The 26206-nt window shown below is 37.5% G+C and overlaps 1 protein-coding gene across 2 annotated transcripts in view; it reads right to left on the bottom strand.

The window, feature by feature from the left end:
• LOC140748593 (isochorismatase domain-containing protein 1) overlaps positions 1-26206 on the bottom strand; it is a 64804-nt gene that overhangs the window by 17295 nt on the left and 21303 nt on the right. The window contains exon 4 of one of the 2 annotated variants that reach the window (XR_012102956.1): positions 5327-6149. Coding sequence is in view for 1 of the 2 variants with exons in the window: in XM_073081425.1 (XP_072937526.1) it covers positions 5988-6149 (162 nt within the window). In the remaining variant the exon portion in view is untranslated. Of the gene's footprint in view, positions 1-5152; positions 6150-26206 lie in introns of those variants that run through there. The other variant, XM_073081425.1, reaches the window with a different exon arrangement.

Genomic DNA, 26206 nt, shown 5'->3' on the forward strand with positions numbered 1-26206 from the left:
AACAGAGTGGTGACGTCATAGACAACACAATAAGTTCCACCATAAACACTAGATGTCGCTGATCCATTTCTGAATCACGCTAACGAATGTTCGTCGGGAGATGTATATAAAGACCGAGTCAGAGTTGTTACGACTGTGGAAGCAAGAAAGAAGATCATCAAGACAGCTTTTATCAGGTCAATTTTTAAATAGGATCACTTGGTGATCCTTTTATAGATACTTTTATATATTATAACATATCGTCAACCTATTACTGTCCCGCTGCTGGGCTCGGGTCTCCTTTTAATGAGAGAGGTGTAGGCCATAGTCCACTGTAATCTAATCTAATCTTATCTACATGTCCATGGGCGGTAGTAGCCACTTCCCATCAGGTGGAATGCATGCTCGTCTGCTACTCTTATATTATTAAAAAAATGGTAGAGTGTGGAGAGTGCTGTGGACACAGTTTTTAAATGCGAGTGAATCAAAGATGCGTCACCACTCCCGAAGACTAGGATGGTCAGCTCAGATGTAAGCAGTGGCGTAGCTACCTAGGGGCTAGGCGGGGCAGTGCCCCGGGGCCCTCAAACTCAGGGGGCCCTCGAACCCTTACCAGAAATCTCGATCGAACGGAACTTTTGGAAATTTCTCCCATTTTCAAAATAAATATGAAATGTTGCAACCCCACTTTAAACATGACAACTCAGTTGAAAGTAATTTAAAAGTTATGCCTAGGGAATTCCCCTAAATTCTTTCTGTACTAGTACTTAGTTTTACCTCAACTAACTCAAGCATAGACTGTTCACCAATCATGCAAGGAAATAATGAGCAAATATGGAGTGCTAGAATACGACCTAACGGAAGTATTCCGCCGTGGGGCCCCGGCGTTGTAAAATAGGGCCTCCCCCTCTCTTTCCGTGGGTGCCGTAAGAACCGGCTAAGGGATACGGTGCAGACCACCTATGCACATATGTGAATAGTTTGCAGACATATGTTTTTTTGTGTTTATTTGTTAGTATTCTGAAGGTCACACACTATTCTATTTCTACCTAATAACAGCAGTGTTAGGCGCTGCTGTGTTCCGGTTTGAAGGGTGTGGTAAGGGAGATAGACTTTTCCGAGGCGTTCCAGCTTAGTCCTCAGGGGTGGCGGCGTATCTGTGGCCGACCTCAGGTAGGAATATCTAATCCTATCTGGGGTTGATTACAGATGTCCATGGGCGGCAGTAGCCACTTACCATCGGGTGGACTGCATGCTCGTCTGCTACTCTCATATTATAAAAAAAAAGTATTTTGCGGTTTGGTAGACATATACGAGTATATATATAAATAAATAAATGTATTGATCGGCATGTTAATGCGCAATCGTATCAAATCGGGGTGCGCCGACACATGGACCCTTAATTTATTTAAGTAAGTAATGTTATGTGACAAATTAAAGGATAAGGAAAATTTTAAAGAAAATACGTATTTTTCCATACATTTGCATACTAATCCTTAAGGATTATACATAAATACATATGTCATAACATGGAAGAATTTGTTGGTTAATCAACTAATTCTTCGATGTTATGACATACGAGTATATGTTTGTAACTCGCGAAAATATAACGGACACATTAGCGTCATAGGATCGTATCCAATCGTGGTCCTATGACGCTTTGATCTGCCTATTTTAAGAACAAATGTCCCTACACTGAAACATTTTTGATTTATGTGGAAACGTTATACTTTTGCGGAAACTAAAGCCAGGAATAAGTGTAAATAAAATAGTTATTTAGTCAGTTAGGCCCGACCTTTATATGATAAATCCTTGACGATCCTATTTCGTTTTATTAGCCAAACCTACATCCAGTATTAATTGTAATTTATGTTGTTACTGTTTAATATTTTTATTACCTGCCCTGCACTGCACAAAAAAGGGCTTAAATAGCTTAGCATTTATAAAGTATTTGTATATTTCATATTTTTGTTTGATAAAACCTAATCAGTTTCCATAGCAGTGGGGCCCCATTTTTTTATTTGCCCCAGGGCCCTTGGTTACCTAGCTACGCCACTGGATGTAAGTCAGCCAGCATCCACACCCGCACACCGAAACACAACAACTGCTGCTCGAGTTGACTATGGAAATTGAAATGTGAATTATTTCTGTGTACCCACCGATTCTTAAAATAGTAACAATCTATTTTAATTGTCGGTTTTTGCACTCATTTAAGTTTTTGAGAATGAGTAAAATTAATAACCACTTTTAGGTTTATACGGGGTCGCTAATAGGGCGTCCCTTACAAAAATATATGTGATTTAAATATAATTCAATACAGCGTGGACTTAATAATTTAAATATCCCGCTTTAATAATAGAAAACGCGCCCTTAAGTACAGTCTACGACGTACACTCGTTAGTGTGTTTCAGAAAATGCACAGCGCCATCTTGTATCACTATACAGTACTACAAGGGTAGGTAATATAGTGTACAGTCGTACGAAGCAGAGATAGAATGTATTCATAAAAAACGGATAGATGGCGTTGATAACTATAAATCTCATAGGTGGCGTTGAAGTCAACTTATTCTTAAACGTAAATTGTACTGTCAAGAGGGTAACCTCCACTCTATTCAGTACCACTAGATGTCGCTGATCCATTTCTGAATCACGCTAACGAATGTTCGTTGGGAGATGTATTTAAAGACCGAGTCAGAGTTGTTACGACTGTGGAAACAAGAAAGAAGAGTGTAAGAAGAGACATGACAATTTTTGACAGGGATCGTTTGGTGATCCTTTTATACATGCTTATAACATATCGTCAACCCATCACTGTCCCACTGCTGGGCTCGGGTCTCCCTTCAGTTAGAGAGGGAGTTTAGACCATCGTCCAAATCGTCGCGCTGGCTAAATACGAATTGCTAGGCTTCACACGCCTTTAAGTTATGTGCGTATTAGAAATTAATTTTAACTTGCTTAAGCTGGAAGGAAGATATCGTAAGGAAATGGAACACCTGGAAGTTTAAAAAAAATCTTAAGGTATGTGAAGTCTACCAATACGCACTTGGCCAGCGCGGTATACTATGGCTTAATCCTTCTCATTCTGAAAGGAGACCCGAGCCCAGCAGTGGGACAGTAATGGATTGACGATGATGATGCAGTGTTAAGCGCTGCTGTGTTCTGTTTCCGGTCAATTCAGCTTAGTGACGCATCTGTATCTAATCTTATCTGGGGTTGATTACAGATGTCCATGGGCGGCTGTAATCACTTACCAGCAGGTGAACTGCATGTTTTTTTATAATATAGGAATATCAGACATGTAATTGGCTACTGTCGGAACTGTTTATCCGTTATAATAAACGTCTAATAGTTACGAATTAAAATCAGCGGTCTGGGATTCGAACCTCGGCCGTCCAATTAAGTGAGTTAACCACAACAATATAAGCCTTTACGCGCGTTTGCTACTTTGTCTACTAAAAACTATCTTCCTAGCGACATCTAGTATTTCTTGGTACAAATGAAACAGCTTTAGAGAGTGGTTACGTCAAAGACAAGACAATAAGTTTCACCATAAACACTAGATGTCGCTGATCCATTTCTGAATCACGCTAACGAATGTTCGTTGGGAGATGTATTTAAAGGCCGAGTCAGAGTTGTTATGACTGTGGAAACAAGAAAGAAGAGTGTAAGAAGAGACATGACAATTTTTGACAGGGATCGTTTGGTGATCCTTTTATACATGCTTATAACATATCGTCAACCCATCACTGTCCCACTGCTGGGCTCGGGTCTCCTTTCAATGAGAGAGGTTTAGGCCATAATCCACTGTGATGTATTCTTATCCAGGATTAATTACACATATCCACGGGCGGCAGTAGCCACTTACCATCAGGTGAACTGCATGCTCGTCTGCAATTTAGTTGACTTCAGAAACAGGCAATGATATGAAAAAACTAATCGACTTTTTTTAAATAGCAGTAATCGATTTTTTCATTCGTTATGACAAATCTCACATCTCTAATATTATTACCATTAGGCTGGTACGGAGTCACCAGGAAGGGTGCTGATTTTTTCGCCGGCAGATATTAAATTCAGTTTTAAACGATTACTAATCGATTTTTGCTACAATAATCAAATACAGACAAAAAGCTATTACAGACAAAATGTTCTCTTTCAAATCATTTAAAGCATTATTATAGTCAACAAATTTTTACTAATATCCGAAATGTCAAAAAAAAACCAAAAAGTAATGATTGTTGCAATCTATTATAGTAATTTTTGCCATGAACTTTGTCCTAATAATTAAGGCCATCTAGCGATTCGATGGTGAACTTTGAACTAATGATCCTAATAAGGATAACGGGTCAAAATTATTTAAATCGTGTATGGTCATCAGTTAGTGATAATCGTTCAAAATTTTGAATTAAACTGACCATTCTAAGTGGGTAGAAATCGTGTTCACAAAATCCGTTATACACATACATATCTAGATACATACAAGTCAAGCTAATAGATGCATAGTAAAAAGGGCAGAAATTTAGCTGCCAATACGGTAAAAACATTAAGAAAAATTGTTGATAAATTTATTGCTCACTTTTAATAAAATTAAAAATAAATAACACGTTTTTTATTATATTTCTACAAACATACAACGTTATATTATGTGTCATATTCATATTAAGAATACAAGAAAAAATTGTTATGTCTATATGTATTTTCATATACTACATACATTTTTTTATAATATAGGAGTAGTAGAAGAGCACGCAGTCCACCTGTACCCTTACCAGGAGTTTTTACGTTTCCTCAAATATGACTGTTTTGGTATTTGTTTACGCATTTGCCCATACAAATTCCAATCAGCGCCCCTAGAAGATTGCGTCAAACTAGGAAATCGTATGGGCCAATACATAAACAAATACCAAAACAGTAATATTTGTCGAAACGTAAAAACTCCTGGTAAGGGTACTGATGGTAAGTGGCTACTGCCGCCCATGGACATCTGTAATCAACCCCAGATAGAATTAGATATCCCTACCTGAGGTCGGCCACAGATGCGCCACTCCCTATGTGATGCGCTACTCCTATATTATATAAAAAAAACTACAAAAGTTTTAGTATACTATAATACAATAGTTAATTTAATAATTTACTAAAGTTATTTTTATGAAATACAATACAATGAAAACTGCAATTTAAATACTACAATATTATATTCAATAAATAAGTATATACAGAACCAACACCATTATTTACAACATAATATAATATACAAAGAATATAATACATAACATTTCATTCCATATAGATTAAATAACATTACATTATTTTCAAAGTAAATTTAAAATAGATCCAAAACCTTACTTACAATTTTCCTTGTATTTCGCGATGATATGAGTATACGTTTTTCATTGTATTTTTATTGACGTCTCCATTATTTCTTCGATGACTTTAGAAGGCGTTGTTATGTATTTTTCATTTTGCATTGTATTCTTATTTATCAGTTTATTCTTTGTTCAGCGGTAATAAACAACACTGTTATGTTTATTCGTTTCATTATGTATTATATTCATATAGACGGATTCATCCTTTGTTTAATGACGATAGATGGCATTGCTAAATACGTTTAATGTTTTATTGCCAAGTTTATTCTTTGTTCAGTGACAATAAACGGCATTGTTATGTATATTCGTTTCATTATGTATTGTTTTTATGTTGACGGATTCATCAATTGATTAGATTCAATTGTTCAATGACGATGGATGACATCGTTAATAACGTTTCATTTTACATTGTATTTATATTGCAGAGTTCATTCCTTGTCTACCGGCGATAGATGGCATTGCTAAATACGTTTCAATTTTCATTGTATTTTTATCGCCGATTTCATTTTTTGTTCAATCACAATAGATAGCATTGTTAAGTACTATTAATTTTGTATTGTGTTGCTGTTATAACTTTATCCATTGTTTGGCGATAGTAGTCGATGTTCTTACGTGTTTCATTTTGTACTGTATTTTAAGGTTAATCTATTGTAATTTGTATTTTTCGCTATTAGCGCCGAATTCGTCTGGCGTTGGTGAAAAATTCAACTTTGAAATCTGTTTGAAGGCTGGGTTGTTCTTATCTCTTAGAAGCTTGAATAAAACATTCTCCGAAGTGCCGACGAAGCAACCGATGTTTTGGAAACGCTGGAAAAAAACAGATTGAGAATTATTTATTTATGCCCATTATTAATAATCGATCTATCTTTTTTCTAAGCGTTGGTCTGTTCTGGTTTTAAGGTATTTTTCGAGGAGTTCTAACTTAGTCTTCAGAGAGAACGCACCTAGGGGCATCCCCGGTAAGACTCTCATCTTATTTGGCTTATTTAGACATTTCCATGGGCGGCAGTGGTCACTTACCATCAGATGGACTGCATGATCTTGAATCTTAGAAAAAAATGGAACATTCGATACGCCAATGCATCGCCGTCTATGAATAAAACCCTTTATAAGTCAAATGAAACTAATAAGGGACAACAGGTGTCCCGCCAAAAATTATTGGTATTGTTATTGAATATTGAAAATCGTCGAGAAGAGGGCAGTTCTTATACAACCACCGTCGTACAGTCGTTAGCGTGATTCAGAGAAGGATACAGCGACATCTAGTGTCAGCTGTAGAGATTATTTTGGTACGCATGCGCGCTGAGGGTAGTTTTCTTGTTTTTAATCCACTAGATGACACCACAATAGCATGTAGTTTAATACTTTTTGAATGTACGATATGATTGTATGATTTTTTTATACCATAGAAGTAGCCTACAAGAATGCAGTCCACTTGACGTTAAGTGGCTACTGGGGGTCATGGAATCTGTAATCAACCCCAGATAAGATTTGATTCCTACCTGAGGTCCGCCAGATGCGCCGCTACCCTTGAGGTCTTAGCTGGAATCCCTCGGAAAAGTTTGTCTCCTTTACCACACCCTTCATATCAGAACACAGCAGCGTTTAATACTACTGTTATTAACCAGAAATATGTGTAGCGGTGATGCCGCCGGAGTCGAAACACAGGAATCTACCACCTTTATAATGGATATCGGGAACCAAGCTCAAAATTATACTCTAAGGCTGATCACAGATACGTTGCTAGTCACTACCCATTAGGACTAACTTAGAATGCTTTTTATAAACGTATTTGTCTAACTATATCTTGCATACAAGCACAGAGGCTACTTACTATCTGCTGCTATAAACCAGACATAATTATATAAACATTTTGAAGTAGAACCTTTTATGGTTCGACTCCGGCGGCACCACCGCCACACCTATTTCTACCTAATAACAGCAGTGTTAGGCGCTGCTGTGTTCCGGTTTGAATGGTGTGGTAAGGGAGACAGACTTTTCCGAGGCGTTCCAGCTTAGTCCTCAGGGGTAGCGGCGCATCTGTTGCCGACCTCAAGTAGGAATATATAATCCTATCTGGGGTTGATTACAGATGTCCATGGGCGGCAGTAGCCATTTACCATCAGGTGGACTGCATGCTCGTCTGCTACTGCTATATTATAAAAAAAAAACTTAAAACTGTTTTATCAAACAATATTTTACTAATAATTACTTACAAAAACACATGTAATTTTATTGAAATTTTAACGGAGGTAGCTCCATCTGTTAGTGTCAGAGTTACTACAGCAAGCTCTTTATTGGCATGTATAGGAAACAGCGCCATCTGTACAATTTATGACACATCTGTGTTGCACACTTCACAAACTAGATTACTCTGTTCCATTTCTGAAACACGCTAGCGAATGTTCGTTGTAACTTGTATAAGTATCGAAGAAAATTGAGATTGATAATCAAAAATATTATCCAAATTAATAATTTTGCACATACATAGGGAGTTTTATACTCAATATTTTTGTAGGGATCGCAACGGCGGTCCTACTATAAACAAGAAACTTTGTTAGGACTTGTCCTAAGGGCCTACGATTCTAACACCATGCTGTGCTGTGTGTTTGAATGTAGTAGAAACCTTTGTTGGACTTCGAAGGCACTACCGTCACACATTTTCTGCCCTAAAACATAATCTTGATGACTTGTCCTAAGAGTTTCATCATCATCATCATCAACCCATTACTGTCCCACTGCTGGGCACGGGTCTCCTCTCAGAATGAGAAGGGTTAGGCCATAGTCCACCGCGCTGGCCAAGTGCGTATTGGTAGACTTCATATACCTTTAAGATTTTTTTTTATAAATCTCTCAGGTATGCAGGTTTCCTCACGATGTTTTCCTTCACCGTTTAAGCAAGTGATAATTAATTTCTAATACGCACATAAATTTGAAAAATCAGAAGTGCGTGCCTGGGATTTGAACCTCGGACCCCTCGATCGAGAGGCCGCGTTTCTTAACCTAGGCTATCACTACTTTGCTGCCTAAGAGTTTACGATCCTTTTATTATTATTTTTTTCGAGGGGGAAACCTTCAATAGGTAGCCGGTGCCGTGGGAGCGACACGGGGTTATGTGGGACTTTTACCGCACTAAAACCCCCCGGTGGCCGTTCTCGGCGCTGCGTAGAGGACTCCGGGATCTCCAAAGGAACGCAACCGGAGTCCTCTCAGCACACTACCCCGTCGTGCTCCGCCCAGGTGACTTTGTATCACCACACCGTCTGGTGTATACGACGGAATGCGACCACACATACCACCGTCCTTCCCGGGGTCGCCGTCCGCGCGGTTCGAGCTCCCACTCTTGCCGCTCGCAACCACGGAAGCCCCTTTTAGTCGCCTCTTACGACAGGCAGGGGATACCGTATCCCTATTCTGGTCGTGAAGTACAGGGACAAAGAGTTTACGATCCTACCGCCATGCTAACTACACGTATGTAAACTGTTTTAAAGGTTGAAGGTGCTAGAACACCTTGTGGTTTGACTCCGGAGATCATCGCCACATCTATTTCTGCCCAATTACAGTAACATGCAGTATATCTAATGTTGTGCCAACTACCATCCATTGACAGCTACAATCGACCCCAGTAGAGTCCTACCTGAAGATAGGGGCAGATGCTATGCTGACTCTGAGGACGAAATTGGAACGTCTCTGATTAGTATGTTTCCCGTACCCCCGAGAAAACAGTAGCACTTAAATAAGGCAAAAAGGTGTCGAAGCATTCTTATTCTACCGTCAGTTGTAAAATGAAAACTTAACATACATATAGTTGTCAAATGACTTTACATACAAACTAAACAATGACCATTTAAATTAATAAGAAATCCATAAGCACATCGACTCCATCAAACTCCACTTAGCATTTAGGAAACAACGCCATCTGTACAATTTATGACACATCTGTAGTGCATACCACACAAACTAGATGACGCTGTACCATTTCTGAAACACGCTAACGAGTGTACGCTGTAACTTGTATAAGTATTTGAGAAAACATTGTTAATAATGTAAGGTACAAACTACTTTTTATATATCTGTATATTAATTTTTGACGGGATCGCTGAGGCGGTCCTTTTATACAGGTTGTACTAATGGGCCTTCAGGGCCAAATCTGAAGTCGGAACCAAAGGGTTAGCGAAATCTACTAAAAGGAATTACGAGGCCGATTTTGATTAAAATTAAAACTGCATCATTACTTTTTTTTTAATATTTTTTCGTGAATTTTAGGGTAAGGTAAGGGATAGAGATGGGTTGTATTAGGTAAATTTGGGACTAGGTATGCCTGTTCCTAGTATTTAAAAATACGTGATCCAGAAACCTGTTCCACCTAGTCCCAGAAAATACTAGGTACTTATTCTTGGACTAGGTAAAAGGGGAACCGTGTCATGAGCCGGCGCGACGAGCAAAAAAAAACGCGAACCCAGTCGCGAACTAATCAGATAAGCTACCTGGTCCAGTAAACTACCTAATCCGATAAACTACCTAGTTCGATATACTACCTAGTCCAGGAAACTACCAAGTCTCTGTATCTATTCCACCTAGTCCCATAAAATACTAGGTACTTACAAAATACTACAGTCCGACCTAGTCCGGTAAAATACCTAGTCCCTGTTCCAGTATATACGCCTCACCTCCAGTAAGGGAGACATACTTATGCGAGGCTTTCGCCTTTATAACCTTTTAATCCAATCAATGGGGCTACACTACTGCTATGAGATCGAAACCTAAAAGTAGTGTCCCGCAGCCATATAAAGGGATTTTTTTTTAAAGAAAACAACAAACAAGCATACAACACTATAAATACACCCAAAAATATTTTGAGATGTGAAAAATGCAAAAAAATAAATTAACTTAGTAAAAAAAATTTTTAATATATTTTAAATGAAAGTTCTTTAACAATGGGAGAGAAAATACGGTGTAACGACTTTTATAACGGAAACGACTATGCTGACGCGATACAAATATGGTATGATACGTTACAGTAAGAATACGATCGAAAGTGGTAGAACCCTTTGTGGTTCGACTCCGGCGGCACCACCGCCACACCTATTTCTTCCTCATAACAGCAGTGTTAGGCGCTGCTGTGTTCCGGTTTGAAGGGTGTGGTAAAGGAGACAGACTTTTCCGAGGCGTTCCAGCTTAGTCCTCAGGGGTAGCGGCGCATCTGTGGCTGACCTCAGGTAGGAATATCTAATCCTATCTGGGGTTGATTACGGATGTCCATGTGCGGTAGTAGCCACTTACCATCAGGTGGACTGCATGCTCGTCTGCTACTCTTATATTAAAAAAAAAGATACGATTTTTTTATGATATAATATAATAAGATAACATATGATATGTACCGATCATTTTGTTTGCATTTAGTGGAAACAGCGCCATCTGTACAATTTATGACGCATCTGTAGTGCATACCACACAAACTAGATGACGCTGTACCATTTCTGAAACACGCTAACGAGTGTACGCTGTAACTTGTATAAGTATTTGAGAAAACATTGAAATGTAGTTTGTTAATGACTTAAGATACATACCCTTTTCATATATATACTGTATCATTATTTTTGGCGGGATCGCTGTGGCGGTCCTTTTATACAGGATGTACTAATGGGCCTTCAGGGCCAAATCCAAACCTAAGGGTTAGCGAAACATGTTACGAGGTCGATTTTGAAAAAAAAACTAACACTGCATCATTACTTTTCTAAAAAATCTTTTTCCCTGATATTTAAGGTGGAGTAAGCGAGACATACTTATGCGAGATCCAACTTAGTCCTCAGGGTCGTGCCTTCAACACTACCGTTATAAGGTTTAAACCTGATCAGTGGGGCTACAATACTGCTATAAGATAGAAGCCTAAAAGTAGTGTCCCGAAGTCCATTTACAGGATTTTTTTATGAAAGCAACAAACAAGCATACAACACTATAAATATACCCAAAAATATTTTGAGATGTGAAAACTGCAAAAAAATATATGTAAAACCCGTTTAAGACGATTTCATAGGGACCCAACCAAAAACGCGTCTTAAGCGAGAAAACATATGAAGCGGGATAAGGAAAATAATTTAATATAACTAAATACATATTGTAAGGATCTTGATCCATCGGTTGTAATGTGCTTGTCGCATTTGGAGGTGAGTAAACAAGAATGATATTCTTTAGTTCAACACCTTTCGGATGAGCGGGACACTTATCAATAAATAGAATTATGCATCTAGCTTTTAATCTGGAAATGTTCATCCAAAGATTTTAACCAGTCGATGAAACGAATGCCGGTCGAGATTGTGCATAAGTTACAGGGAGCAATCTTACGTTTTTGAAGCAACGAGGATTTTTAGCCTTACTAATAACTAGCAAACGTAACTTTTCTGACCCATCAGCCAGAACAGTCAGTCTCTCTATATTTGCTTTACCACCATCGAGCGTTCGTTCGGCCAGTTACGAATAAGGCGTATAAAACGGGATGACGGAGCGTATTAAGCGTTAAGAAATGTATGAAAACATGTCTCAAAATGCAGGGACTGGCTTAAAATGGCTAATTATGCGAGAAATCGTATTAAGCGTGATCGTATTAAGCGGGTTCTACTGTATTTAGTAAAAATGTTTAAATATATTTTAAATGAAAGTGCGAAAATATGGTAGCTATTTTTCTAACGAAGACAGTTACAGTGGAGCGTTACATTATATAATAATAATATTACATTATCATTGATTTATAGATAGGGTATGATATAATACGGTACGAACACGAAACGATATTTGTCATGATATGATAAAATAAGATAATTATGGTATGATATATACCGATAATTTTGTATTTACTTTTGTATACAATGATACACATGTTTTTTCAGTTTTCTCTTTAATAACATTGTTTTTATGACTTATGACTTCCGAACAATACTACAAACATCCAAGCCCCATTTATAATGCAAATAAAATACATAATTATACAAAAATAATGTTATATTATTAGCAAAGATTATTTAAAATTATTTAACGCACCCATTCTATGAATTTCGGTCAACATTAAAGTTTCGAAGCCAAACCAAAAATCTCGGGAGTGGGCTCTTTAATCAATTTTGAAATTGATTTAAATTCGGGACTCTCCTTGTCTTTAAGAAGTTTGAATAGGACACTTTCGGGTGTTGTGACGAAACAGCCTAAGGATTGTATTTGCTGAAATATGAAAAAAATAAACATCGAATTTAAGAAATATACAAAAAAAATAGTTTAAAATCTAAAATTTAAGTTTTAATTGTGCGCCCACGCTTGAAATGCCTAGTTCTAGTTTAACATCATGAAATAGAACTCATGTATAATCCGCGAGGTCTAAGCTGAGCTTTGCATTAGTATGAGTGAACACAAAAGCAGAATCAGATAAAAAAGTTTAAAAAATTAATATCATCATTTTTTGTTAGGTACATAAATTGAAAAGGTACAACAAGAATTGTTTAAAAAAAAATATAGTCAAAAATGTTTTTACAATATGCAATGAAATTGACTAGTAAATATGTCAAAGTTTATTTTCCTTATTTTTTAGTTTTTAGTCTGTCTTCACATTTCTAAAAGTTTCAATTTCATGAATTGTACCAAGTACTAACGTTTCATGTTTAGTTAATTAAAATTATTCGCCACATTCACGTTCACGTTCATTATTTATATTGCATGCCATTTTACTAAAAATCTAATACCAAAACAAAATATTAAATAAATATAGTTCAAAAAACTAAAAAACACGCTTTTATGATACAATCAACTAAAAAGTAGAAAATAATTTTCAATCTAAGAATCAATTAAGGAACAGTAAATTGTATAATTGTGAAAAAAGCGTGGAGTGCTCCACTTATCAATTTTCGAAAAGCAGCCCAGTTAGTATTTGTTGTTATAGCGTCATAGACACGTTCCACCAGTACCACTAGATGTCGCTGTTCCATTTCTGAATCACGCTAACGAGTGCTCGTCGGGAGACGTATTTAAAGGACGCGTCAGGCTTGTTTGGTCAGCGAAACTACAACTTCAGTGAATGTACTAACCAGAAATTTTTGACGGGGACCAGTTCATGATCCCTTAATTTGTTACTCATTTAAATATACCCTTTCTACACTCACAACCCGACACTAGGATTCTCTATATATCGTGGGTGCCATAAACGCACACAAAGACAATACACAAACATCCAGACCGAAAACTAATATGAAAATTCATCATTTCGATATTTGTTTGATCGGGAACGTAGCCGGAACCCATTGCGCGCCAGACCGGTGTGGTGACCACTCCACCACGCGGGCCGTCACATTTGTGAACGATATTAATAAATTATCTATATCAATTAATATTGATAGTACCACTGCTGGGCACGGGTCTTCTCTCATATTGAGAAGCTCAGGCCAATCCACCGCGCTGGCCAAGTGCGAATTTGTAAAGTAGATTTCACACATATTTGGGAACTTTTTTAGGGTTCCGTACCCAAAGGGTAAAAACGGATTTCTATTATTGAAAATAATGAAAATATGGCGGAACGGAACCGTCCGTAAGCGAAGTCGACTCACATTTGACCAGTTTTTTTAAACTCTCAGGTGTGTAGTTATCCTCGCAATGCTTCCCTTCACCGTTAAAGCTAGTAATCATTCATTTATAAGTACCACGCTATCACTGCTTACGATCACTTGAAATACTAAAAAGCACCATTCTTACGTCATCTAGTAGTCCTAGGTACGAACGAAACAGAGTGGTGACGTCATAGACAACACAATAAGTTGCACCATAAACACTAGATGTCGCTGATCCATTTCTGAATCACGCTAACGAATGTTCGTCGGGAGATGTATATAAAGACCGAGTCAGAGTTGTTACGACTGTGGAAGCAAGAAAGAAGATCATCAAGACAGCTTTTATCAGGTCAATTTTTAAATAGGATCACTTGGTGATCCTTTTATAGATACTTTTATATATTATAACATATCGTCAACCTATTACTGTCCCGCTGCTGGGCTCGGGTCTCCTTTTAATGAGAGAGGTGTAGGCCATAGTCCACTGTAATCTTATCTAATCTTATCTACATGTCCATGGGCGGTAGTAGGCACTTCCCATCAGGTGGAATGCATGCTCGTCTGCTACTCTTATATTATTAAAAAAATGGTAGTGTGGAGAGTGCTGTGGACACAGTTTTTAAATGCGAGTGAATCAAAGATGCGTCACCACTCCCGAAGACTAGGATGGTCAGCTCAGATGTAAGTCAGCCAGCATCCACATCCGCACACCGAAACACAACACCTGCTGCTCGAGTTGACTATGGAAATTGAAATGTGAATTATATATGTGTAACCATCGATTCTTAAAATAGTAACAATATATTTTAATTAATCGATTTTTCCCTTCATTAAAGTTTTTGAGAATGAGTAAAATTAATAACCACTTTTAGGTTTATACGGGGTCGCTAATAGGGCGTCCCTTACAAGAATATATGTGATTTAAATATAATTCAATACAGCGTGGACTTAATAATTTAAATATCCCGCTTTAATAATACAAAACGCGCCCTTTAGAAAATGCACAGCGCCATCTTGTATTGCTATACAGTACTACAAGGGTAGGTAATATAGTGTACAGGCGTACGAAGCAGAGATAGAATGTATTCATAAAAAACGGATAGATGGCGTTGATAACTATAAATCTCATAGGTGGCGTTGAAGTCAACTTATTCTTAAAACTAAATTGTACTGTCAAGGGGGTAACCTACCCTTCGCTCTGTTCTGTGTAATCATCGATTTTTATTGTAAAAATCGATTTGACTATTTTAAAATCGATTATTAATTAATGGATTACATCACACCTGAAAAATTTCTAAAATAATCTCAGAAGCGTGTTAAAAACCATCCTTCTAAATGTCGTAACATTTAGTAGTTTCTGGTACAAACAAAACTGCATTGGAGAGAGTGCTTGCGTCATAGACACGTTCCACCAGTACCACTAGATGTCGCTGTTCCATTTCTGAATCACGCTAACGAATGTTCGTCGGGAGATGTATTTAAAGACCGAGTCAGAGTTGTTACGACTGTGGAAGCAAGAAAGAAGATCGCCATAAATACTATGCATAAATTTTTGACAAGGATCACTTGGTGATCCTTTTATAGATACTTATAACATATCGTCAACCCATTACTGTCCCACTGCGAGCTGGCTAAATACGAATTGCTAGGCTTCACACACCTTTAAGTTATGTGCGTATTAGAAATTAATTTTAACTTGCTTAAGCTGGAAGGAAGATATCGTAAGGAAACCTGCACACCTGGAAGTTTCAAAAAAAATCTTAAGGTATGTGAAGTCTACCAATACGCACTTGTCCAGCGCGGTGGACTATGGCTTAATCCTTCTCATTCTGAGAGGAGACCCGTGCCCAGCAGTGGGACAGTAATGGATTGACGATGATGATGCAGTGTTAAGCGCTGCTGTGTTCTGTTTCCGGGGCAATTCAGCTTAGTGACGCATCTGTATCTAATCTTATCTGGGGTTGATTACAGATGTCCATGGGCGGCTGTAGTCACTTACTCGTACCATCAGGTGGACTGCATGTTTTTTATAATATAGGAATATCAGACGAGTTATTGGCTACTGTCGGAACTGTTTATCCGTTATAATAAACGTCTAATAGTTACGAATTAAAATCAGCGGTCTGGGATTCAAACCTCGGCCGTCCAATTGAGTGAGTTAACCACAACAATATAAGCCTTTACGCGCGTTTGCTACTTTGTCTTCTAAAAACCATCTTCCTAGCGACATCTAGTATTTCCTGGTACAAATGAAACAGCTTTAGAGAGTGGTTACGTCAAAGACAAGACAATAAGTTCCACCATAAACACTAGATGTCGCTGATCCATTTCTGAATCACGCTAACGAATGTTCGTTGGGAGATGTATATAAAGACCGAGTCAGAGTTGTTGCGACTGTGGAAACAAGAAAGAAGAGTGTAAGAAGAGACATGACAATTTTTGACAGGGATCGTTTTGTGATCCTTTTATACATGCTTATAACATATCGTCAACCCATCACTGTCCCACTGCTGGGCTCGGGTCTCCTTTCAATGAGAGAGGTTTAGGCCATAATCCACTGTGATGTATTCTTATCCAGGATTAATTACACATATCCACGGGCGGCAGTAGCCCCTTACCATCAGGTGAACTGCATGCTCGTCTGCAATTTAGTTGACTTCAGAAACAGGCAATGATATGAAAAAACTAATCGACTTTTTTTAAATAGCAGTAATCGATTTTTTCATTAATCATGACAAATCTCACATCTCTAATATTATTACCACTAGGCCCGTAAGGAGTCACCAGAAAGGGTGCTGATTTTTTCGCCGGCAGATATTAAATTCAGTTTTAACGATTACTAATCGATTATTGCTACAATAATCAAATACAGACAAAAAGCTATTACAGACAAAATTTTCCCTTTCAAATCATTTAAAGCATTATTATAGTCCACAAATTTTTACTAATATCCTAAATGTCAAAAAAATATATTCATAAAGTAATAATTGCAGCAATATATTATAATAATTTTGCCATGAACTTTATCCTAATAATTAACGCCATCTAGCGATTCGATGGTGATCTTTGAACTAATGATCCTAATAAGGATAACGGGTCAAAATTATTTAAATCGTGTATGTCATCAGTTAGTGATAATCGTTCAATATTTTGAATTAAACTGACCATTCTAAGTGGTTAAAAATTGAGTTCAAAATATCTGTTATATACATACATATCTAGAAACATACAAGTCAAGCTAATAGAAGCATAGTAAAAAGGGCGGAAATTTAGCTACCAATACGGTAAAAACATTAAGAAAAAATAGTTTATAATTTCATTGTTCACTTTTAATAATATTAAAAATAAATAACACGTATTTTATTATATTTCTACAAACATACAACGTTATATTATGTGTCATAATAATATTAACAATACAAGAAAAATTGATATGTCTATATGTATTTTCATATACTACATACATTTTTTATAATATAGGAGTAGTAGAAGAGCATGCAGTACACCTCATGGTAAGTGGCTACTGCCGCCCATGGACACCTGTAATCAACCCCAGATAGGATTAGATATTCCTAGCGGAGGTCGGCCATAGCTGCGCCACTCCCCCTGAGGACTAAGTTGGAACGTCTCGGAAATGTATGTCTCCCTTACCACACCCTTCAAACCAGAACACAGCAGCGCTTAACACTTTTATTATTAGGCAGAAATACATGTGGCGGTGGTGCCGCCGAAGTCGACCCACAAAGGGTTCTACCACCTTCAAAACTACCACCTTTCATTTACCGTTTGTAATCAAATACCTATACCTTTAGAAAATTAACAACAATAGATAATAATGTTGAGCGCTGCTGTGTTCCGGTTTGAAGGGTTTGGTCTTAGAAACATTTCAAAAGACGGTAGAATCCTTGGTGGTTCGAAGGGAGAAATACTTTTCCGAGACGTTCCAGCTTAATTCTCAGGAGTAGCGGGGTATTTGTGGTAAAAATTCCATCCTATCTGGGGTTGATTACAGATGTCCATGAGCGGCAGTAGCCACTTACCGTCAGGTGGACTGCAAGCTCGTCTGCTACTCCTATAGTATATAAAAAGAACTACAAAAGTTTTAGTATACTATAACGCAATAGTTAGTTTAATAATTTACTAACGTTATTTTTAGATACAATGAAAACTGCAATTTAAATACTACAATATTTAATTCATAAATAAGTATATACAGAACCAACACCATTATTTACAACATAATATAATATACAAAAAATATAATACATACCATTTCATTCCATATAATACATGAAATAACATTACATTATTTTCCAAGTAAATTTAAAATACATCCAAAACTTTACTTACAATTTTCCATGTATTTCGCGATGAAATGAGTATACGTTTTCCATTGTATTTTTATTGACGTCTCCATTCTTTCTTCGATGACTATAGAAGGCGTTGTTATTTATTTTTCATTTTGCATTGTATTCTTATTTATCAGTTTATTCTTTGTTCAGCGGTAATAAACAACACTGTTATGTATATTCGTTTCATTATGTATTGTATTCATATAGACGGATTCATCCTTTGTTTAATGACGATAGATGGCATTGCTAAATACGTTTAATTTTTTATTGCCAAATTCATTCTTTGTTCAGTGACGATAAACTGCATTGTTATGTATATTCGTTTCATTATGCATTGTATTCATATTGACGGATTCATCCATTGATTAGATTCAGTTGTTCAATGACGATGGATGACATCGTTAATAACGTTTCATTTTACATTGTATTTATATTGCCGAGTTCATTCCTTGTGTACCGGCGATAGATATCATTGCTAAATACGTTTCATTTTTTATTGTATTTTTATTACTCATTTAATTCTTTGTTCAATCACAATAGATGGCATTGTTAAGTACTATTAATGTTGTATTGTATTTTAGTCGATAACTTTATCCATTATTCGGCGACAGCAGATGACGTTCTAACGTGTTTCATTTTGTATTGTATTTTAAGGCTAATCTATTGTAACTTGTATTTTTCGCTATTAGCGCCGAATTCGTCCGGCGTCGGTGAGGTATTCAACTTTGAAATCTGTTTGAAGGCTGGGTTGTTCTTATCTCTTAGAAGCTTGAATAAAACATTCTCTGAAGTGCCGACGAAGCAACCGATGTTTTGGAAACGCTGAAAAAAAAAACAGATTGAGAATTATTTATTTATGCACGTTATTAATAATCAACCTATCTTTTTTCTAAGCGTTGGTCTGTTCTGGTTTGTAAGGTATTTTCCGAGGAGTTCTAACTTAGTCTTCAGAGAGAACGCACCTAGGGGTCCCCGGTAAGACTCTCATCTTATTTGGGTCATTTACAGATTTCCATGGGCGGCAGTGATCACTTACCATCAGGTGGACCGCATGATCGTAAAATGCAACATTCGATACGCCAATGCATCGCCGTGTTTGACTAAAACCCTTTATAAGTCAAATGAAACTAATAAGGGACAACACAGGTGTCCCGCCAAAAATTATTGGTATTGTTATTGAATATTGAAAATCGTCGAGAAGAGGGCAATTCTTATACAACCACCGTCGTTCAGTCGTTAGCGTGATTCAGAGAAGGATACAGCGACATCTAGTGTCAGCTGTAGAGATCATTTTGGTACGCATGCGCGCTGAGGGTAGTTTTCTTGTTTATAATCCACTAGATGGCACCACAATAGCATGTAGTTTAACCACATACATTTTGAATATACGATATGATTGTATGATTTTTTTAACACGCTTTTATTATACCATAGATGTAGCAGACGAGAATACAGTACACCTGATGGTAAGTTGCTATTTCCGCTTATGGGAGTAATCAACCCAAGATAAGATTAGATTCCTACCTGAAGTCCGCCAGATACGCCGCCACCCCGGAAGACTAAACTGGCTGAAACGCCTTAGAAAAGTATGTCTCCTTTACCACACCCGTCATACCAGAACACAGCAGCGCTTAATACTACTGTTATTAACCAGAAATAAGTGTAGCGGTGATGCCACCGGAGTCGAAACACAGGACTCTACCACCTTCATAATAGATATCGGGAACCAAGCTCAAAATTATACTCTAAGGCTGATCACAGATACGTTGCTAGTCACTACCTATGAGGAATAACTTAGAATGCTTTTTATAAAAGTGTTTGCCTAACTATATCTTGCATACAAGCACAGAGCTACTATCTGCTGTTATAAACCAGACATATATAAACATTTTGAAGGTGGTATAACCTTTTGTGGTTCGACTCCGGCGGAACCACCGCCTTGGTGTGGTGGTTCTACCTAATAACAGCAGTGTTAGGCGCTACTGTGTTCTGATTTGAATGGTGTGGTAAGTGAGACAGACTTTTCCAAGGCGTTCCAGCTTAGTCCTCAAGGGTAGCGGCGCATCTGTGGCCGACCTCAGGTAGGAATATCTAATCCTATCTGGGGTTGATTACAGATGTCCATGGGCGGCAGTAGCCATTTACCATCAGGTGGACTGCATGCTCGTCTGCTACTGCTATATTATAAAAAAAAACTTAAAACTGTTTTATCAAACAATATTTTACTAATAATTACTTACAAAAACACATGCAATTTTATTGAAATTTTAACGGAGGTAGCTCCATCTGTTAGTGTCAGAGTTACTACAGCAAGCTCTTTATTGGCATGTATAGGAAACAGCGCCATCTGTACAATTTATGACACATCTGTGTTGCACACAACACAAACTAGATTACTCTGTACCATTTCTGAAACACGCTAACGAATGTTCGTTGTAACTTGTATAAGTATCGAAGAAAATTGAGATTGATAGTCAAAAATATTATCCAAATTAATAATTTTGCACATACATAGGGAGTTTTATACTCAATATTTTTGTAGGGATCGCAACGGCGGTCCTACTATAAACAAGAAACTTTGTTAGGACTTGTCCTAAAGGCCTACGATTCTAACACCATGCTGTGCTGTGTGTTTGAATGTAGTAGAAACCTTTGTTGGACTTCGAAGGCACTACCGTCACACATTTTCTGCCCTAAAACATGATCTTGATGACTTGTCCTAAGAGTTTCATCATCATCATCATCAACCCATTACTGTCCCACTGCTGGGCACGGGTCTCCTCTCAGAATGAGAAGGATTGGGCCATAGTCCACCGCGCTGACCAAGTGCGTATTGGTAGACTTCACATACCTTTAAGATTTTTTTTTATAAATCTCTCAGGTATGCAGGTTTCCTCATGATGTTTTCCTTCACCGTTTGAGCAAGTGATAATTAATTTCTAATACGCACATAAATTTGAAAAATCAGAAGTGCGTGCCTGGGATTTGAACCTCGGACCCCTCGATCGAGAGGCCGCGTTTCTTAACCACTAGGCTATCACTGCTTTGCTGCCTAAGAGTTTACGATCCTTTTATTATTTTTTTTCGAGGGGGAAACCTTCAATAGGTAGCCGGTGCCGTGGGAGCGACACGGGGTTATGTGGGACTTTTACCGCACTAAAACCCCCCGGTGGCCGTCCTCGGCGCTGCGTAGAGGGCTCCGGGATCTCCAACGGAACGCAAACGGAGTCCTCTCAGCGCACTACCCCGTCGTGCTCCGCCCAGGTGACTTTGTATCACCACACCGTCAGGTGTATACGACGGAATGCGACCACACATACCACCGTCCTTCCCGGGGTCGCCGTCCGGGCGGTTCGAGCTCCCACTCTTGCCGCCCGCAACCCCGGAAGCCCCTTTCAGTCGCCTCTTTAGACAGGCAGGGGATACCGTACCCCTACTCTGGTCGTGAACTACTGGGACAAAGAGTTTACGATCCTACCGCCATGCTAACTACACGTATGTAAACTGTTTTAAAGGTTGAAGGTGCTAGAACACCTTGTGGTTTGACTCCGGAGATCATCGCCACATCTATTTCTGCCCAATTACAGTAACATGCAGTATATCTAATGTTGTGCCAACTACCATCCATTGACAGCTACAATCGACCCCAGTAGAGTCCTACCTGAAGATAGGGGCAGATGCTATGCTGACTCTGAGGACTAAATTGGAACGTCTCTGATTAGTATGTTTCCCGTACCCCCGAGAAAACAGTAGCACTTAAATAAGGCAAAAAGGTGTCGAAGCATTCTTATTCTACCGTCAGTTGTAAAATGAAAACTTAACATACATATAGTTGTCAAATGACTTTACATACAAACTAAACAATGACCATTTAAATTAATAAGAAATCCATAAGCACATCGACTCCATCAAACTCCACTTAGCATTTAGGAAACAACGCCATCTGTACAATTTATGACACATCTGTAGTGCATACCACACAAACTAGATGACGCTGTACCATTTCTGAAACACGCTAACGAGTGTACGCTGTAACTTGTATAAGTATTTGAGAAAACATTGTTAATAATGTAAGGTACAAACTACTTTTTATATATCTGTATATTAATTTTTGACGGGATCGCTGAGGCGGTCCTTTTATACAGGTTGTACTAATGGGCCTTCAGGGCCAAATCTGAAGTCGGAACCTAAGGGTTAGCGAAAACTACTAAAAGGAATTACGAGGCCGATTTTGATTAAAGTTAAAACTGCATCATTACTTTATTTTTAAATATTTTTTCGTGAATTTTAGGGTAAGGTAAGGGATAGAGATGGGTTGTACTAGGTAAATTTGGGACTAGGTATTTCTGTTCCTAGTATTTAAAAATCGTCGACGTGATCCAGAAACCTGTTCCACCTAGTCCCAGAAAATACTAGGTACTTATTCTTGGACTAGGTAAAAGGGGAACCGTGTCATGAGCCGGCGCGACGAGCAAAAAAAAAAACGCAAACCCAGTCGCGAACTAATCAGATAAGCTACCTGGTCCAGTAAACTACCTAATCCGATAAACTACCTAGTACGATATACTGCCTAGTCCGGAAAACTACCTAGTCTCTGTACCTATTCCACCTAGTCCCATAAAATACTAGGTACATACAAAATACTAGGTCCGACCTAGTCAGGTAAAATACCTAGTCCCTGTTCCAGTATATACGCCTCACCTCTAGTAAGGGAGACATACTTATGCGAGGCTTTCGCCTTTATAACCTTTTAATCCAATCAATGGGGCTACACTACTGCTATGAGATCGAAACCTAAAAGTTAAAGGTGGTAGAACCCTTTGTGGTTCGACTCCGGTGGCACCACCGCCACACCTATTTCTACCTAATAACAGCAGTGTTAAGCGCTGCTGTGTTCCGGTTTGAAGGGTGTGGTAAGGGAGACAGACATTATCGAGGCGTTCCAGCTTAGTCCTCAGGAGTAGCGGCGCATCTGTGGCCGACCTCAGGTAGGAATATCTAATCCTATCTGGGGTTGATTACAGGTGTCCATGGGCAGCAGTACTCACTTACCATCAGGTGGACTGCATGCTCGTCTGCTACTCTTATATTATAAAAAAAAAAAAAAAAAAAAAGTAGTGTCCCGCAGCCATATAAAGGGATTTTTATTTAAGGATAACAACAAACAAGCATACAACACTATAAATACACCCAAAAATATTTTGAGATGTGAAAAATGCAAAAAATAAATTAACTTAGTAAAAAAAAATTTTAATATATTTTAAATGAAAGTTCTTTAACAATGGGAGAGAAAATACGGTGTAACGACTTTTATAACGGAAACGACTATGCTGACGCGATACAAATATGGTATGATACGTTACAGTAAGAATACGATCGAAAGTGGTAGAACCCTTTGTGGTTCGACTCCGGCGGCACCACCGCCACTCCTATTTCTTCCTCATAACAGCAGTGTTAGGCGCTGCTGTGTTCCGGTTTGAAGGGTGTGGTAAAGGAGACAGACTTTTCCGAGGCGTTCCAGCTTAGTCCTCAGGGGTAGCGGCGCATCTGTAGCTGACCTCAGGTAGGAATATCTAATCCTATCTGGGGTTGATTACGGATGTCCATGTGCGGTAGTAGCCACTTACCATCAGGTGGACTGCATGCTCGTCTGCTACTCTTATATTAAAAAAAAAAGATACGATTATTTTATGATATAATATAATAAGATAACATATGATATGTACCGATCATTTTGTTTGCATTTAGTGGAAACAGCGCCATCTGTACAATTTATGACGCATCTGTAGTGCATACCACACAAACTAGATGACGCTGTACCATTTCTGAAACACGCTAACGAGTGTACGCTGTAACTTGTATAAGTATTTGAGAAAACATTGAAATGTAGTTTGTTAATGACTTAAGATACATACCCTTTTCATATATATACTGTATCATTATTTTTGGCGGGATCGCTGTGGCGGTCCTTTTATACAGGATGTACTAATGGGCCTTCAGGGCCAAATCCAAACCTAAGGGTTAGCGAAACATGTTACGAGGTCGATTTTGAAAAAAAAAACTAACACTGCATCATTACTTTTCTAAAAAATCTTTTTCCCTGATATTTAAGATGGGGTAAGAGAGACATACTTATGCGAGGCGTTCCAACTTAGTCCACAGGGTCGTGCCTTCAACACTACCGTTATAAGGTTTAAACCTGATCAGTGGGGCTACAATACTGCTATAAGATAGAATCCTAAAAGTAGTGCCCCGAAGTCCATTTACAGGATTTTTTTTATGAAAGCAACAAACAAACATGCAGCTGTAAATACACACAAAAATATTTTAATATGTGAAAAATGCAAAAAAATATATGAATTTAATAATAATGTTTAAATGTATTTTAAATGAAAGTGCGAAAATATGGTAGCTACTTTTCTAACGAAGACAGTTACGGTGGAGCGTTACATTATAATATAACTAACTGACCCGGCAAACATTGTATTGCCATATAAATAAAAAAAAGGTTAAGGGTGAACAACCCTTATCACTTAGGGGTATGAAAAATAGATAGTAGCCGATTCTCAGACCTACTGAATATGCATATAGCATTTGGTGAAAATCGGTAAAGCCATTTCGGAGGAGTACGTTAACTAACATTGTGACAAGAGAATTTTATGATAATAATATTACATTATCATTGATTTATAGATATGGTACGATATAATAAAGTTTGAATACAATATTTATCATGATATGATATAATAAGACAATTTCATAATTATATATATTCTCATATCATTGATATGTACCAATCATTTTGAATTTTTTACTTTTGTATACAATGATACACATTTTTTTCAGTTTTCTCTTTAATAACATTGTTTTATGACTTATGACTTCCGAACAATACTACAAACATCCAAGCCCCATTTATAATGCAAATAAATACATAATTATACAAAAAAATATTATATTATTAGCAAAGATTATTTTAAATTATTTAACGCACCCATTCTATGAATTTCGGTCAACATCAAAGTTTCGAAGCCAAACCAAAAATCTCGGGAGTGGGCTCTTTAATCAATTTTGAAATTGATTTAAATTCGGGACTCTCCTTGTCTTTTAGAAGTTTGAATAGGACACTTTCGGATGTTGTCAGGAAACAGCCTAAGGATTGCATGCGCTGAAATATGAGAAAAATAAACATCGAATTTAAGAAATATACAAAAAAATTAGTTAAAAATCTAAAATTTAAGTTTTTATTGTGCGCCCACGCTTGAAATGCCTAGTTCTAGTTTAACATCATGAAATAGAACTCATGTATAGTCCGCGAGGTCTAAGCTGAGCTTTGCATTAGTATGAGTGAACACAAAAGCAGAATCAGATAAAAAAGTTAAAAAATCAATTTCATCATTTTTACTTAGGTACATAAATTGAAAAGGTACAACAAGAATTGTTTAAAAAAAATATAGTCAAAAAATGTTTTTACAATATGCAATAGAATTGACTAGTAAATATGTCAAAGTTTATTTTCCTTATTTTTTATTTTTTAGTGTGTCTTCACATTTTTATAAGTTTCAATTTCATGAATTGTACCAAGTACTAACGTTTCATGTTTAGTTAATTAAAATTATTCGCCACATTCACGTTTATTTATATTGCATGCCATTTTACTAAAAATCTAACACCAAAACAAAATATTAAATAAATATAGTTCAAAAACTAAAAAACACGCTTTTATGATACAATCAACTAAAAAGTAGAAAAAAAATTTCAATCTAAGAATCAATTAAGGAACAGTAAATTGTATAATTGTGAAAGAAGCGTGGAGTGCTCCACTTATCAATTTTCGAAAAGCACCCCAGTTAGTATTTGTTGTTATAGCGTCATAGACACGTTCCACCAGTACCGCTAGATGTCGCTGTTCCATTTCTGAATCACG

The sequence above is a fragment of the Epargyreus clarus genome, unplaced genomic scaffold, assembly GCF_041222505.1.
Source record: "Epargyreus clarus isolate Ecla_fem2 unplaced genomic scaffold, WU_Ecla_fem_2.2 ptg000016l, whole genome shotgun sequence".
NCBI lineage: Eukaryota > Metazoa > Arthropoda > Insecta > Lepidoptera > Hesperiidae > Epargyreus > Epargyreus clarus.